The sequence below is a fragment of the Plectropomus leopardus genome, chromosome 13 (assembly GCF_026936395.1).
Source record: "Plectropomus leopardus strain MGB_pleo_1.0 chromosome 13, ASM2693639v1, whole genome shotgun sequence".
NCBI classification, from domain to species: Eukaryota; Metazoa; Chordata; class Actinopteri; order Perciformes; family Serranidae; genus Plectropomus; species Plectropomus leopardus.
In genome coordinates this window covers 21,458,141-21,472,318 of record NC_142188.1, presented here as the reverse complement: position 1 = coordinate 21,472,318, position 14,178 = coordinate 21,458,141, and the positions used below count along the sequence as shown (strand labels likewise).

At 39.0% G+C, this 14,178-nt stretch overlaps 1 protein-coding gene across 16 annotated transcripts in view; it reads right to left on the bottom strand.

Moving 5' to 3' along the window:
• LOC121954421 (neurexin-1a) overlaps positions 1–14,178 on the bottom strand; it is a 283,026-nt gene that overhangs the window by 38,778 nt on the left and 230,070 nt on the right. For 14 of the 16 annotated variants that reach the window (XM_088087000.1, XM_088087002.1, XM_088086999.1 and 11 more), the window contains 3 exons: positions 13,365–13,536; positions 6,931–7,020; positions 5,186–5,505 (listed from right to left, as the gene is read on the bottom strand). In XM_088087000.1, the coding sequence (XP_087943126.1) occupies positions 5,186–5,505; positions 6,931–7,020; positions 13,365–13,536 (582 nt within the window). The remainder of the gene's footprint in view (positions 1–5,185; positions 5,506–6,930; positions 7,021–13,364; positions 13,537–14,178) is intronic. The other 2 variants (XM_088087011.1, XM_088087014.1) reach the window with 1 other exon arrangement.

Here is a 14,178-nt window from a genome sequence, read left to right as displayed (position 1 = left end):
AAACGTATTTAATCGCATTTTTCGATGGGCAACTAGCTAACCTCGCCTTTTATATAAAACTACACTTGAACAAGTGTTGGGTACTGTTCATATTTAAACTGGTATATGTAATTTGGTTTCAGCACCCAGTGGTACATTTTTCTTGTACTGCACTTTCTTTGTAATAACAAAAATGCAGTTATTGAACATGCTGCACGAGTGACGTAACAGACTAAAGAGCTGAAGAGCTATTATGTTCCTCTGCCATTTTCTTATCACACATGGAGCTAATTTTTGTCTTTATCTGCTTGTGTATGTGTGTACATGTATGCTTTTCAAGCAGTGATACTGTTCTATAACATAAATAATATAGAAACGAAAACAGGCCAGACACTCAAACTATCCTGGCAGATGGGTGCTGCAGCAATAGTTCTGGCTTGCTGGGACGCCGACTGAGCAGCCCCATAGTTCTGTGGCTGGCTTCCCGGCTCCGGGGCACTTGTGCCTCCTGTCTGAAGTTGAAAGTGGCAGCTCTGCAGAACTTTTTTGCCAGTCCCACAGCTCTGTGGCTGGCTTCCAGGCTTTGGGCTGCTTTGCAGCACTTTCGCATCGTTTCCGCCTTTTTTACCAAGATGCACTCTAAGGTACTAACATTTAGCAACAATGGATTTAACTTGAATCGGTAATCTATAGCACTAAAATCATTTGATCAGTAGTTTTAATACTACAGACTTTGGTACCCAACCCTGCATTGAACATATCATGGTTACGTTGTGTAAGTGTCAGCCAGCAAAAACATTTTCAAAATAGCTCTAATCTAGCAACGCAATATGGATAGAGGCCTACAATCCTTTCCAGATCCATATAAACTCTCATAATTATTCCAAATCCATATAAGCTGTCTTGTTTTTCTGATTACCTGATTATAGTAGGTCCAGTATTCGCTGTCCTCTAGCTCAGTTTTGGTCTCCACCAATCCCTGCAGGAAATGTCTGGCTCATTAACTGCTAAATGCTCCACGTGTTTACTAGCACGTCACAGTTGCCGATTTGCAAGTAGCACTGTGGGTTCATCACTGTGAGCAAAACCTTTCTTACTTCATTGAAGTCATGTAATCCACTGTGATGAAAATATGATTACAGATGCTTAGAGTACTGATACTGAAAGCAATAGGCACTTACAAGTAAATTCAATTAGATATATGTGTGTTTAGTTATTACCAAAGTGCCTTGACCATTAACTCTCCTTGCTAGACAGCCCTATAAAGGCTCAAAGATCTATTTTTCTCAGTATTTCTGATCCAGTAGTGCTCTTTGACAGCCTTATCTACATTTTCCGGAGCACCACTTTTACCAAGCCTCAATAGTTGGAAGCTGATACTGCTGCCGCCAGTGTTAGCCATTCTATCTCCACTGGGGCCAGCCATACTAAAAATGTACATGTCCCAGTAATTTAAGGCTCTCAGGATGTAAAAGCATTCACTGAATTGCATTCGCCATCACAGTGGAGATGGAACAGCTGGACAATGATTAAAATGCTGACTATTTGAGGGAAAGGACAGTGAATGCACCATCTCTTTTTACAGAGGCCAGACACGATGTCTTTCTAAGTGTAGTGTCCTGAGACAGTAATGTCCTACCATGGGAGCTCTCCATGGGAAGGTCGTCACGTTGAATCACACTGAACGCATTGACATCTCCCAATGCACACGTTTCTGCATGCCTCATTCATCTCTCCGCCTCCATCGCAGAGCCACTCTTTAATCCAATGACCTTTCTTTCTGTATGAATGCATTAGATAACACCTAAACCAACAGTTAGCCTTGACTACTCTCCTCTCTCCAAGCCTTTATATTCCACTTGAAAGGTGAGGTTGCAACGCCATATAACTTAACTGTAAAACATCTCTAAATTAGTTTTGCAAAAATATATAAATAAACAAATCATCACAGTAAAACCACTAACCTGCCTGAAGCTTTGCTGATACACCACACGGTTTTAAAACAATAGGCACAAGTAGAGTCCGTAAAAAAACTTTAGCATTGATTGGTACATTGAAAATCCTTTTTCGACCAAAATAAGCACATAAATGCAGGTTTATTTTAATGTGGGAAAACTGCTGAAAATAGATAGGGGATAAACTCTTTTTCTATTGACAGAAAACCAGAGCCGTGTACAAGGCTCTGCAGATAATGCCTTTCTGTTACTGATTAGTCACGTGCACAAAAGTTGAGAGCAGCAGGTATGAACGAGTAAACCATTATCTGTATCAGTCTGAAATTGGAATCAGTGCTGTTTGACCCAGAAGTGGGTGGGGCCATAACCAGTGGTTGTCATTCAAACCTGAAAATGATACAGTTGATCAGAAGTTGCTATATTAATTATTTATGAGAAAACTATTTACTAAACAGTCTAATTGAGCTTCAGGTCATGTTTGATCACAAGAGATTAATTGATTCATATGAGGATTTTACCTTCAAGTACAGATATTGACACATTTTACTCGGATGATGCTCGTACTTGTAAAAAGAACAATATTCTTACGGTCTGAGTATTTGGCTGAACCCCAGAAAGCACTATATAGGCCAGTGAAAATGTTACTTCTTTTTAAAAATTTGTTCATTATTTAGTCTCTCTCACAAACTCTGTGCCAAATGATTTGGAATAAAGTTCAGGCGCTGCTTGGACAGAGATGGACGGACTTTGTGGGGGCGTGCCATTACATTCAATCACTGCCGGTTAGAGCCAATCAGAGCTGGAGCCAATAAATTACCTGTGACTACTGTAAAGTCATTTATCCCAAGAATGAATGCTGATTGTAACCTTTCCCACTCCAGACAAAAGCCAGATGCTAGTGGGTGTTTGTGGGTTTTTTGACGAGAGGAAAGGGGGCTTTAAGACTACTGCAAACATCAAAACCAATAGCTGTACACACGATTGCAACGTGGTAAACTGTTATTGATTTTATTATTCATGCTCAATCTGGTTAGCATAAGAGTATAATGTCAGATATCCAAACATCAGATCATATATAAAGCAGAAAATATGTTGCGCGTATATTAATAAATATCTCTGTAATACACTGCATTTTTAAATTGTCACGGTCATTTGTATCACTTTATTTCTCCCCACATGAAAAGGCCTGCAAAAGGCAAGCATCCATCTTATCAAGCCTGTTCCTTTCTGCCAATCTCTTGGTTCCTTGGTGGCAATTTATAACACCACATGTAGCTTGGATATAATTATAGTCTATTGTGTGATATTTCGACTGCATTACATGCTCCTGCAATGGTTCAGGAACCATGCTGAGTCTGAGAGAAAACCATTTCACTGGATCAATATTTATGATTGTATTATTTGTCAGCAACTGCAGACCCTTACAAAAAACTGTGAGGATGGTCAGAGAGAGAGAGTGAGGGGACGGCCAATAATGTGAGGTCTTTACTGCAGCTTAGCTGAAAACTAGGTGCGAATTATCTGTGGGAGTTTGTCATTTTTATTATACGAGCCGGAGGTTCAACAGTCTCCTTAATTGAAAGAAAAACTTGACATTTTGTTTTGCTTTGAATAAAGTCGAGCTTTTTAAAAAGCTCCATACAAAAGTTCAAGCCTGACCTCACAGAGACATCAACATTCAAGGCTTTTTTATGCTCTCATTTTATTCAGAGGCAACAATGTGAAAATAAATATTTAAATGGGTTTAACGAACAACTTGCATCTGAACAATGAAGCTAATCAAGCAGCATTGCATCGCACATTGCAAAATCCTTGAATTGGCCTGAGACATGTGAGCGTGATCTGTTGTCTCAGTAAAACTGTAATGGCAGAGAAAGTTTTAAAATCTGTCAAAAAGGAATTAAAATCAAATAAATTTGATTGTGTGTATATTTTTGAATGTGAAGTCAAACCCACCCCCTCCTGGAGATGCTATAATCTTCCTTTACCCAATCCGATTAATTCAAAACGAGTTAAATCCAAAATGATTTTTAACTATATTTGTAAAAGCTGATTAAGCTCTGATTAAAGGGTCATTTTAGTATATGATTACGCTTGATTTAAGCTACTGTGTATCCTTTTCCTGCAACTGACTGGCCAAATATTCAAAATCTCGACACACATTTTAACTTTGTATTTGCTCTCTCTGCATGTATAACTGTCAGTATTTGTATGGTTTCAATCACATATCACCAGCTTCCAATCAGGGCTTTAAACAAACACTCTACAGTTTTGAATGCAGAGCAGCTTTGCCTCCATAACAATTAAAGCACATGTTTCTTGATTATCAATGAGGTCACTTTTTGATTTGTTTGTACACGCTGGGAATTCCCTGTGAGCAATGATGCTCCTTTTTTTCGTTTTGTACCAACAATACATGAAGTAATATCCTACATTCCGACTATTCTCTTTGTTGTGATAACAAAACACGAAAACTATCTTGCTTTGTGACCTAAATGAGTCAATCTCATCTTCTGTTTAGTGCTCAGGTATTCCTAGATTGTAATGAAGTTCTCTCAGCATGTTTGTTGCTAATTCCTGATGTAATAATGCAGGTAAATAAAGAAACCTCTTAAATTCACATTGACATTTTGAGAACCTCCTGGACTAAGCAGTTATACTGAGACTGAAAATTTGATTCTCATGGATAAAGACATTTTTAAAGTGGTTTTGTGTCTTCTGTTCTTGGCGAGGACTGCAGGAGGACGGTCTGATCACCATTTCATTTGATAGGACGAACGTTTTGTGTTGCATTGTTTAGTCACACATTGTGACATTTGAGAAGTAATATGCTCCTGCAGATGCTGCAGCGCTCACGCAAGACAGATAAAGATGATGGAGGACCCCTGTGATGGTTATCACTCTGGCTATCACACACGCACACACACAAACACACCACACAGTGCTACATCTGATTGCGTGGGGAGAAACACTTAAAAGTGTGCCTGTGGTGCTTCTCCCAACGGTGGAACAATGCACTTATTTTCCTTCAGTTTTTAGGTCAGAGGATTCAAGGAGAAGAAAGGCATGACACATTTAAATAAGGCAAATGCTCCACTATATAAAAGCATAATGATGGCATGTATTATATTAATCCATGATGTGCTTAACGTCAAGCTGTGCATTGTGGGCATTTCAAAATGGATCAAGTTGTGACAATAATGACATGAGTGAGAGTCACTTAAAAGAGCATCATTTAAAGATGATCTTACCTGCTGAGGCTCTCGTGGTGTCGTCTGTTTGACTCGCCGGCTGGACGCCGTGGTGGTGGTGATCTCCATGATAGACGTCGACGTCTCCGAGCGATTGGCTGTGGTGCTTGACTGCGGTGTGATAGAGGAAGGCGATTCCCCCACAAGCCGCACGCTGCCCTGGATCTTAATGTTGGGATCCCCCTCGGCGGCCATGTTGAACACCTTCAAGCCATTATAGTAGAGGCCCGAAAGCTGGCCCTGAAAGGATCGACTCCGGTCTCGCTCCCAGCCCCCAATCTGTATAGTGGTTTGGCTGTTGAAGATTGTGAGCTGCCGCCCTGTGGGAAAACAATGTTACATATATACAAGAATGTTGAACTGTGGACTCAGCCACTTTAACTGAACAGGAAAAAAATAAGACAGAAAGACAGATTATTTGCCCAGTGGCTAATGAGACCAATAAATTACGGGTTGTAGAGGCAAACCCTGGTAATTTATTGAGGTTATAATGATGAGATGCCTATGAAAAGAAAAGAAAAAAAAACATGTAAAGTAAAAAAAACACAGGGTTTAGAAAATCAATGCAGCTTTGCTAAAAGGGCAGTCCAATCTAAAATAACAAGAAAAAAAGATTAATCAGAAGTAATGTTATGGGAGTGCAATAAATTTACTTGAAAAGGTAACATAATCTTGAAACTAATATAAAAGGACAATTTGTTTGCAGGAAATTGCCTGGTAAATAAGACAAAAAATAAAACATTTGTCTGACAAAAGCTGAATGCATATATTTTCATTATGCTTCGCTTATGTTATCTTGCATTTTTTTCCTTCAAATTTTAGGATTTACCGACTTGGTGTACAGCAAGCATGGAAATAAAAACAACTGCGAAATTGGCAAGAGGCTGTGAGAATTGGACTTTTCTTGTGTGCAATCTCACAGGAAGCAGGACACACTTCGGGAAATCTGAAACTATTCATCCTTTTAGCAAAAGCAACCAAGGAAAATTAAACTTAGAGCGGATATGGTTGGGCACATGGAAAACCCAAAAGTATTTTATGACAGCACTTTCATAACGCAAAACAGAAAAGAAACAAAAAGGAGAAAAACATAAAAATGATAGGGCTTATTTCACATTTTAAGTGAAAAATATGAATTAGTTATTGAACTATAAAAAACAAAGCATGCACTTAGTTTGTTTTATATTACAGTTCCTTGATCTAATGCCCTATACATATTTACAATGTCTGTTAAAGGGACTCAGAATTCTGTTGCCAATTGATATTGACTCTATTTATCAGCTATCATTTTAATCAGAACAGATCAAATGACATTAAGTACTGTACCGTACTGTATATGTACTATATACGTTTCAAAAGTGTTTCAAATAACACTTGGCAACTAATGAATGACTAAACAAGAACTTTTAAATTTATCCTTTAGATGTTTACAGCAAAATGCTACGGTAATTTATAGACATTTTAACAATGCTGATATTACTTCAGTAAGTAGATTTAAATTCATATTTACAGTCCCTTTAACCTTAGGTTGACAATAAACACGTATTAAAACAGCTGACATCTAAAAAATAAATACATTATTATGAAAAGTATGAAACACTACAAACTAAATTTAACTGTTCAAATCATTTTATTTTTTAAAGTTTTACTGAACATTTATTTTTTAGGTTTATTATTTACAAAATATTGCTACAACTTGGTTATGATCAAATTATTTTATTTGAAATTTTAATCAGTGATTTTACCTTTGTCGAGTAGCCATTCGTCAACTACTCGACCAAGTCGGTATGGGATTCGCTGTCTAGCAATCGCCAGGCGTTCGTTATCATTGTTGCCTTTAAAGTTTAAAGAGACATTTCAGTGGTTACAATCTGTAAGGTCAAAGGTTAAACGTTCATACTTAATGCTGAAGCTATACAACTGCACAAGGTTTTTATATTTAAAATGTTTTGTATATTTAAAAAAAACAATATTTACTGAAACACTTTTTGAAAAAAACTTCACTCATTTTATTTTATTTTATCCAACAAATTAGGCCTATATTAATTGACTAGCACGCAAATGTTTCATCTAGGTTAATAGAGCTATGTTATCAACCAACCCAAATCAAAAATTTATGCCATTATACATTACAAAATCTTTACCCAAATATTTCCATCCCCTTTCCCCTCTACATCTTTTTAACTGGCTTTTAAACTAGTTATATGTACATTTTCAAAAAGAACATCATTTGAATTTATTGTTGAATCAACCTTTTATGATTTAAAGGACAATTTAACTTTAACATATTACAAATGCCCACCCCATTTATAAATAGCCTAATTGACAAGAAATGATAAGCTAATTGCAATACAATTAACACAGTATACATTCAGAGCATCTGGTCAGAGAAAAGTCAGAAGACAATGTCAGAATAGAAACACACACTGTTAAATATTCAATAAAATGGCTTTGACAAAAGCTACAAGTCATAAAGAAGGTAAAGTCATGAGTTTGACCGTTTAAATTTTACACAGTGATGACATTGGAGTCAACAGAAAAGTAGTTTTCTGAAAGAATTCAGTGAATAAGCCAAATAAGTGTCAGTAGACAGAAAGAGCAACTACAGAAAAACTCCACTCCAAGATTGGAGGGGCACTTTGGCATTAATGAGGGCAAACTCTGCATCACCCCTTTGTCAAGGCCAATAACCTCGCCAGAACAGAAGACTTTCAGCAAAGTGGCACTGTCTCCGAGTGCCTTTCCCCTGGTATTGTCTGCAGAGATTGAATTCAGTCAGCTCCATTCTTCCGGCAGATTGACAATGTTTGTCCCATCAACTATATTAATTCAGTTCTGGCAGATAAAAGATCCGGTAGCTAACAATGATTTGTTGGAGAATAGCTTCAGAGGGGAGAGAACCTCAGAGACATGAAGGAAAGGAGGTAACCTTGTAACAGATGCACAGTTGGCCTGATGAAAGGTCTTAGAGGTAAGAAGACGCATAAAAAGACATTTTTTAATCGCATCAGCTTGAATTACTGTAGAGGATCAGCTACCAGAAAAGGGTTTAAAGCTTGGCTATACAGCTCATGGAATTTGGCTGCAGTTGATTGTGCCCAGTTGGAGCACAAAGGCTTGTGAAGGAGATTTAGTGGAACATTTCTCCCTCAACATTGACGTAGACAGATACATTCTGCATTACAACAAAGCCACCCAGGAATACCATGTATGCTATTTGATGTGGATCTCTGATTGTTATTTAGAGCCATATTTCAGAAACAGTGTCCCAGGATGTTAAGGTTTAACAAATGGTTACAAAAATGATCTCCCCAAGAAGCTGGGCATTATAGTGGTGCATTTGTTGGGGCCTTTTTTTAGCTGCGGATTAATACAAGTTTGGTGCTTCAATGAGTATTTAAGGCAACAGGATGGTTTCTGGGAAATAAACTACAGTGCCCAGGTCCATGGCAATGACAGAAACATGATATCAAGTGCATCAGCGAAGCTCAAAGATGTGTTAATAGTTTTTGGACAGCAGAGCTCTGTGGTCCAGAGGTGTAAATTAGAACAGACGAAGATTGGTTGTTGTTTTTGGTCATTTCATGGGATTTGTTAATCAGGCTGTCTGTTCAGAACTATCATGCTTTTTCAATTGTTACCATTGAACAGAGAGCATATGTGGCCACCTAAAGAAAAAGTGCTGCAACCAGCATCTCTACTCTGAATTCTGTGCAGCTGCTCCAAGTCCTTATAGTTGAAAATGTCTGAACCTTCCAGAAAAGCACGGGTCTCCCCAGTGCCCTGCCAGCACTTATATGCCAGAAAAAAAAGAAAAAAAAGAGAAGAAAGATGGACACTCAGCCTGAGAACAATATAGCATATCACCAGACTTATTCCTTAAAAACAAAAAGCTTGTTTGGTTTTGCAGTATTGTCATAACTAAGAATTACTGAACAATATATTTAATTTATTCTGCAGCTAGAAAATCACTAAGCTTCCTCCAGGTAGGTGGATGCGAAGCACACCAGCCTCCAGTTGCTTTCAGCTTATGTAACGTCTACCATACTGCCTGCTGTTGAACACACACTGTATTTCCCTTATGCAAGGCTCCTGGAGCTCTGCGCCACCTAATTCTCCTAAGCACTGTGCACGATTGAAGCATTATACACAAACAAATTAAAAAACAAACAAGCAGGCATGTACACACACACACACACACACACACACACACGAGCTGTACTTATATTTTGAATGTGTTAAATTAATGAATAATCCATTAATTGCTGTTGTCATGGAGCATTCATGGGCTTTGTTAATTCCTGTCACCTCCACTTGTCAGTCATGGGGTGTTAGTTATGTCACCTCTCTGTTTCCTGCTGCTGTGACACCTCATCTTAGGAGAGGTCAGCATCAAACTGAGCTCTGGAGACCAGTTAGTTTACAGCTGTTGGGAGGACGGGGAGGACGACTGAAGAAGAGCAACGTGCATTTCAATGGCATTTTCCTTGATTGATTCATTATTAATTTATGTGCACTTCATTGTAAACACGCTTGCTTAGTTCCTTGACAGCCAAAGTTTATGAACATGTTTTAATGTCTTGTATTTTTAATGTAGAATTAGGAGACCAGGAGAAAGACGATGTCAGACGAGCTGGAGCACACACCTACAGTAAACACACACACACCTCCTCACACACGGCATGCCACTGTGCCAAAATCCTTTACTTTTGTGCAAAAACATGCTCCATTTTCAAAGACAGTAGCGTATTATCTGTTTGGCTCTGCACCCTGTGGCACGTTAAGTCTATCCTTATACTGAGGTTAATTAAGTGTGGATATAATCAAGGTCTGATCGTGTATTGATCCCCACTATGGGACACCGGAGTGTTAAACAATGCTATCCCCTGGGCTTCGATGCAGCAGCAGAGCCCATTCATCCTGCCTGCGAGCGCAGCCTGTGACTGCTGCTGAGTGGTGATTTGGTTTGGTATGGGACAGCCTGGCTTATCTCCTCCACCAGACAGCAGCGATTCAGCTGAGCCGTCCCAACTGACCCGCTTTGCCCTCACTCACTTGTTTTCTTTTTTGTTAATAAAGTGGTCAGATAAGGTGGGAGCTTTATCTCATTACAAGCACTTGGACACTCGCCACATTAAATGAACAAATATGCAAATGCTTCCTCTGTTCATGGAGCAGGGGGAATTTAAAAAAAAAAAGGAGAAACCTACACAAATCTCCCATTTATTTTATTATTCTGCTCCCTTTTTTCCCCACTCTGGCTGTGGCAGACATTGCACCAATTTTTTAAGCATGCTCAGTGACGACTGCTTGCACAATAGGCTGAATGGGCTCATGGATAAAACAGAGAAGAAACCAGAGCAGAGAGGACGGAGCTTTGATGGATAAAGCTAACCCTCCAGCCCACAAATCAGACTCCACACCGCAAGGTGGAAAAAACAGGACAGGGGGCGAGATCGACAGAAGGGGCAGAGGTGGACGGAAAGAGGTAAAAGGGACAGAAAAAGAGGGAACCGAGAGCTGAGGGGGAGAGGAGAGAGAGACAGAGAGCTCTGTAAGTGCACCACGCTCTGATAACAGTAAAAGAATAAGGCCAGGGACTTCTCCATTATCTTTGTGTGCAGCGAGTGTTCATTGGGTGCTCCGATAGGATACTGCGTCGTACCCTCCGGGCCTGGCAGCGCCATTGTGATGGTATTACTTCCATGGCCAAGACTCGGGAGAAGGGGCTGATTTTTTTTTTTTTTTGTTGCTGCCCAGCCTTTTGTGTGTGTGTGCGGCGCAGAATGAAAGCGGGGCAAGAATAAAGCAGCGAGAACCAGAATTACAACAAATAGAAGGCTAGTGATGTGTCTGCGTGTGCCTTTCGCATTTTTAGATCCTAATAATTGTGTTAAAGACTTTTAATGGCCCATAAGTATGCAGTACGAGACTTTTTAATGAGATTACGAGGGCAGCAATATAGGCCCTGGTGAAACAATTATTTCCTTGCTTTGAGAATGATCGCTCCCTCCCATATAATCTCAGACTCGCTGTCATTCTCACTCTCCAGCCATCATTTTTATCTTTGCTGTCTATTCTTATTATAATCACTGTTATTCTGTGAGTGGCCTAAGAGTGGCTGAGGGCTGCTATGATAAGTGCGTTCGAGGCATACATGGATACTAATCAAACTACAGGCGAGCTGAGAGAATAATGGCCTTGTGTGCTGGGGGTGAGGGGAGGAACTGCGCTGTAATTGTGATTGGATGTAATTAGTCTGCAACGAGCCTAATAAGGTAGCCGGACTTGGCATTGTCACTGATGCGTGATTGGTGGAGATGAGATTGGTCACTTCTCCCCTGCAGCATTTATAACTCAGCACTTATCATAAGATGAATTAATCTAACATTATTATCTAGCTTTCTAAATTTCACAACACATTGAGCAAGAATTCAAACATACTGCGCTATGTTTTCATTGCCGGGCGTTAAATAGTCCAATAAATTATAACTTAAAAAGCTACTGCATGTAAGTGATCTTGAGTGATAGTGTTTTACCAAGTGGTTAATTTTATATTGAGATGAACCCCATCACATTCCCCTCTGCAGTATTAAAACCGTCATGAGTGACACTTAAATATCCCGTCATCTTTAAGTGCTCAATATTAAATTAACCCCACCAGGAAGTTTTTTTCACCAACTTCATCCAATTTTCAAGCAGGACATCTGTATGTATTCCAGGCATCTTAGGGACTGAGAATGTTTGTTTTTCGCAGATTGAGATCAGAGCATCCAGGCATTTAACCCTGCTGTGCATTCTGCCATGTCCACAACATGTCAAGAGCCATTAGCTTCCTTTTTCCACCTGAGGCAAGCAGCGAGGATTGAGTCCCAGTCATAAAACCCTCTTTCATTTGGATGAATGCACTGGTCATAGCTTAAAAGGTCACCAAACATTATGCAAAAGGGGAGACAGACAGGTTGAATTTGTCTCCCACAGTCATTTCAGGCGTGCTCGTAATCGAACAAATGTTTTGGATTCAGGGGTGCAGTTTTTGCTCTCGTCGAGTAAATGCTACCCTTGTTAGTGCAGCGATGTTGGTGTGTTGATATAAGCTTTACCGTACAGTCATATAATCTCCTTTAATACTCCATAGGTTTTGTCAAAGCCTTTAAGCAGTTAAAAAGTTAACAATATCAACAACACAAGCAGTAGCATTTAAATTCTTTTTGAGAGCCATCATACTACAAACATCGTGACATTCTACAGAAACATAACAGTGCTGCTGAGTTGTTTTCATATTTTCACCCAACAAAGAAAGCACCAGAAAAAGGTACTGCAACCATATAATCTGCAAATTACATATATTATACTGTTTCAGTACTTAAACACTCATCACACAGGCCAGTAAAAAGGGAATTTATCCTCTACTGTCATGTCAACTGTGTTTATGGAAAGTGCTACACAAATAAAAATGCTTATTATTAGTAGTAAAACAATAATGACAAGGAAAATGAATGACGCTTTATGTCCGTCTATGAGTAATTGCTGTGTATGCTGTGAAAATGATTAATAATAAGAGTTGCCATGGTTAACTGTAGCTGATCATCTGCTATCTAATTCTGAATAAGCAACAGATTAATTCGGAGAATCATTATGTTTGACTGTGTTATTACAGGTTTGTCTATCCCGTCGCCTTAATTCAATCAATCTTCTGTATTGGCAGAGAAATAAATATTGAACTGGCACACAATTACTTGCCACAGTAAAAGTGGTAATTTGTCTGTAAATGGTCTATTGATTTGACCTCGCTGTGAACATACACTGTAGGTGGATTATTTATGTATATGGGGAAAATAATGCAGACATGCAGACAGGGTGGGCGGTATACAGTTTATATATTTTAGACTCTGGGGGCGCTGGGGTTCAACCTATTTACATATACCTGGGTTGTTTAACAACATTGATTCATGTTAAGCGATAAAGATCAGAGATGAGAAAAAAACTCAGCAACACTGGTATTATTCCTAACAACTGCTGGAAACAGAAAAAAAGAAAAAGCAATTAAAGCACATGCCAAGTCAACAGAAAAACACCCTAACAGATAGGCTTTACTCATTGGCTTGACAATGTCTTGGCCATTTTATCGGCTTTTAGAAGCAGGAAGATGTAATTAAAGACAGAGTGGGTGACTCACCTGTGGGGTAGCGCTCAATGACTGGCAGGTCATCCACCTGCAGAGTGGCATTACCCCCACTCCTCGTAAACTTCACTATATGGTACTTTCCGTCATTTACAAACTTTGACGTCTCCTCAATGTTAATGTCATCTGTTCCGACATTAAATACAACGGCAATGTTTCCTTTTTCCTGAAAAGAGAAGAACACAGAAAAGAAAAAAAACAGTTTTAGTGACAAAAGTGAAATTGCCCAGTGTTGCCAAGGGGACTGTATGGAAATTATTGAGGCGGTGGGGTTCAGAAAGCTGAAGGGAGGGCTGTCAGTGTTGTAAGACAGTGGAAAGAGGCTTCTAGGTGATTGAAAGTTAGTTCCTAAGCACATCATTAGGCATGATCCCATAGCAGGTACCGCCTTTACTTTATTCTGCATCTTAACAGAAAGCAGAATGACAGTAAAGCAAAATGTGTCAAAAGATGTTAATGTTCTATATCAAGTGACAGTGACAGCTCTTGGATGAAAAATAAAGACTGGCATGTGTTGCAATTTTCTGTTATGGAGTTGGTCCAGAGGTATTAGTTACGCTGGAGAGGGCCTTGTTTAAAAAAAAATAAAAATAAATAAAGAAACACAAGTTTAGACAACCTAGTCCTATTAATTTTGTACAGTCCCTAAATAAATCCACACTCATTCATGATATCTTGATTGAGTATTTCTTAGCAGAACATGTATTCCAGAAACCCTTGTTTTGCTTGTGCTGTTGATGAAATAATTATTTGGGAAGACAAGCAATAAAGTAATAAAGGGCAAGGTGACGTATAACAATAACTACAT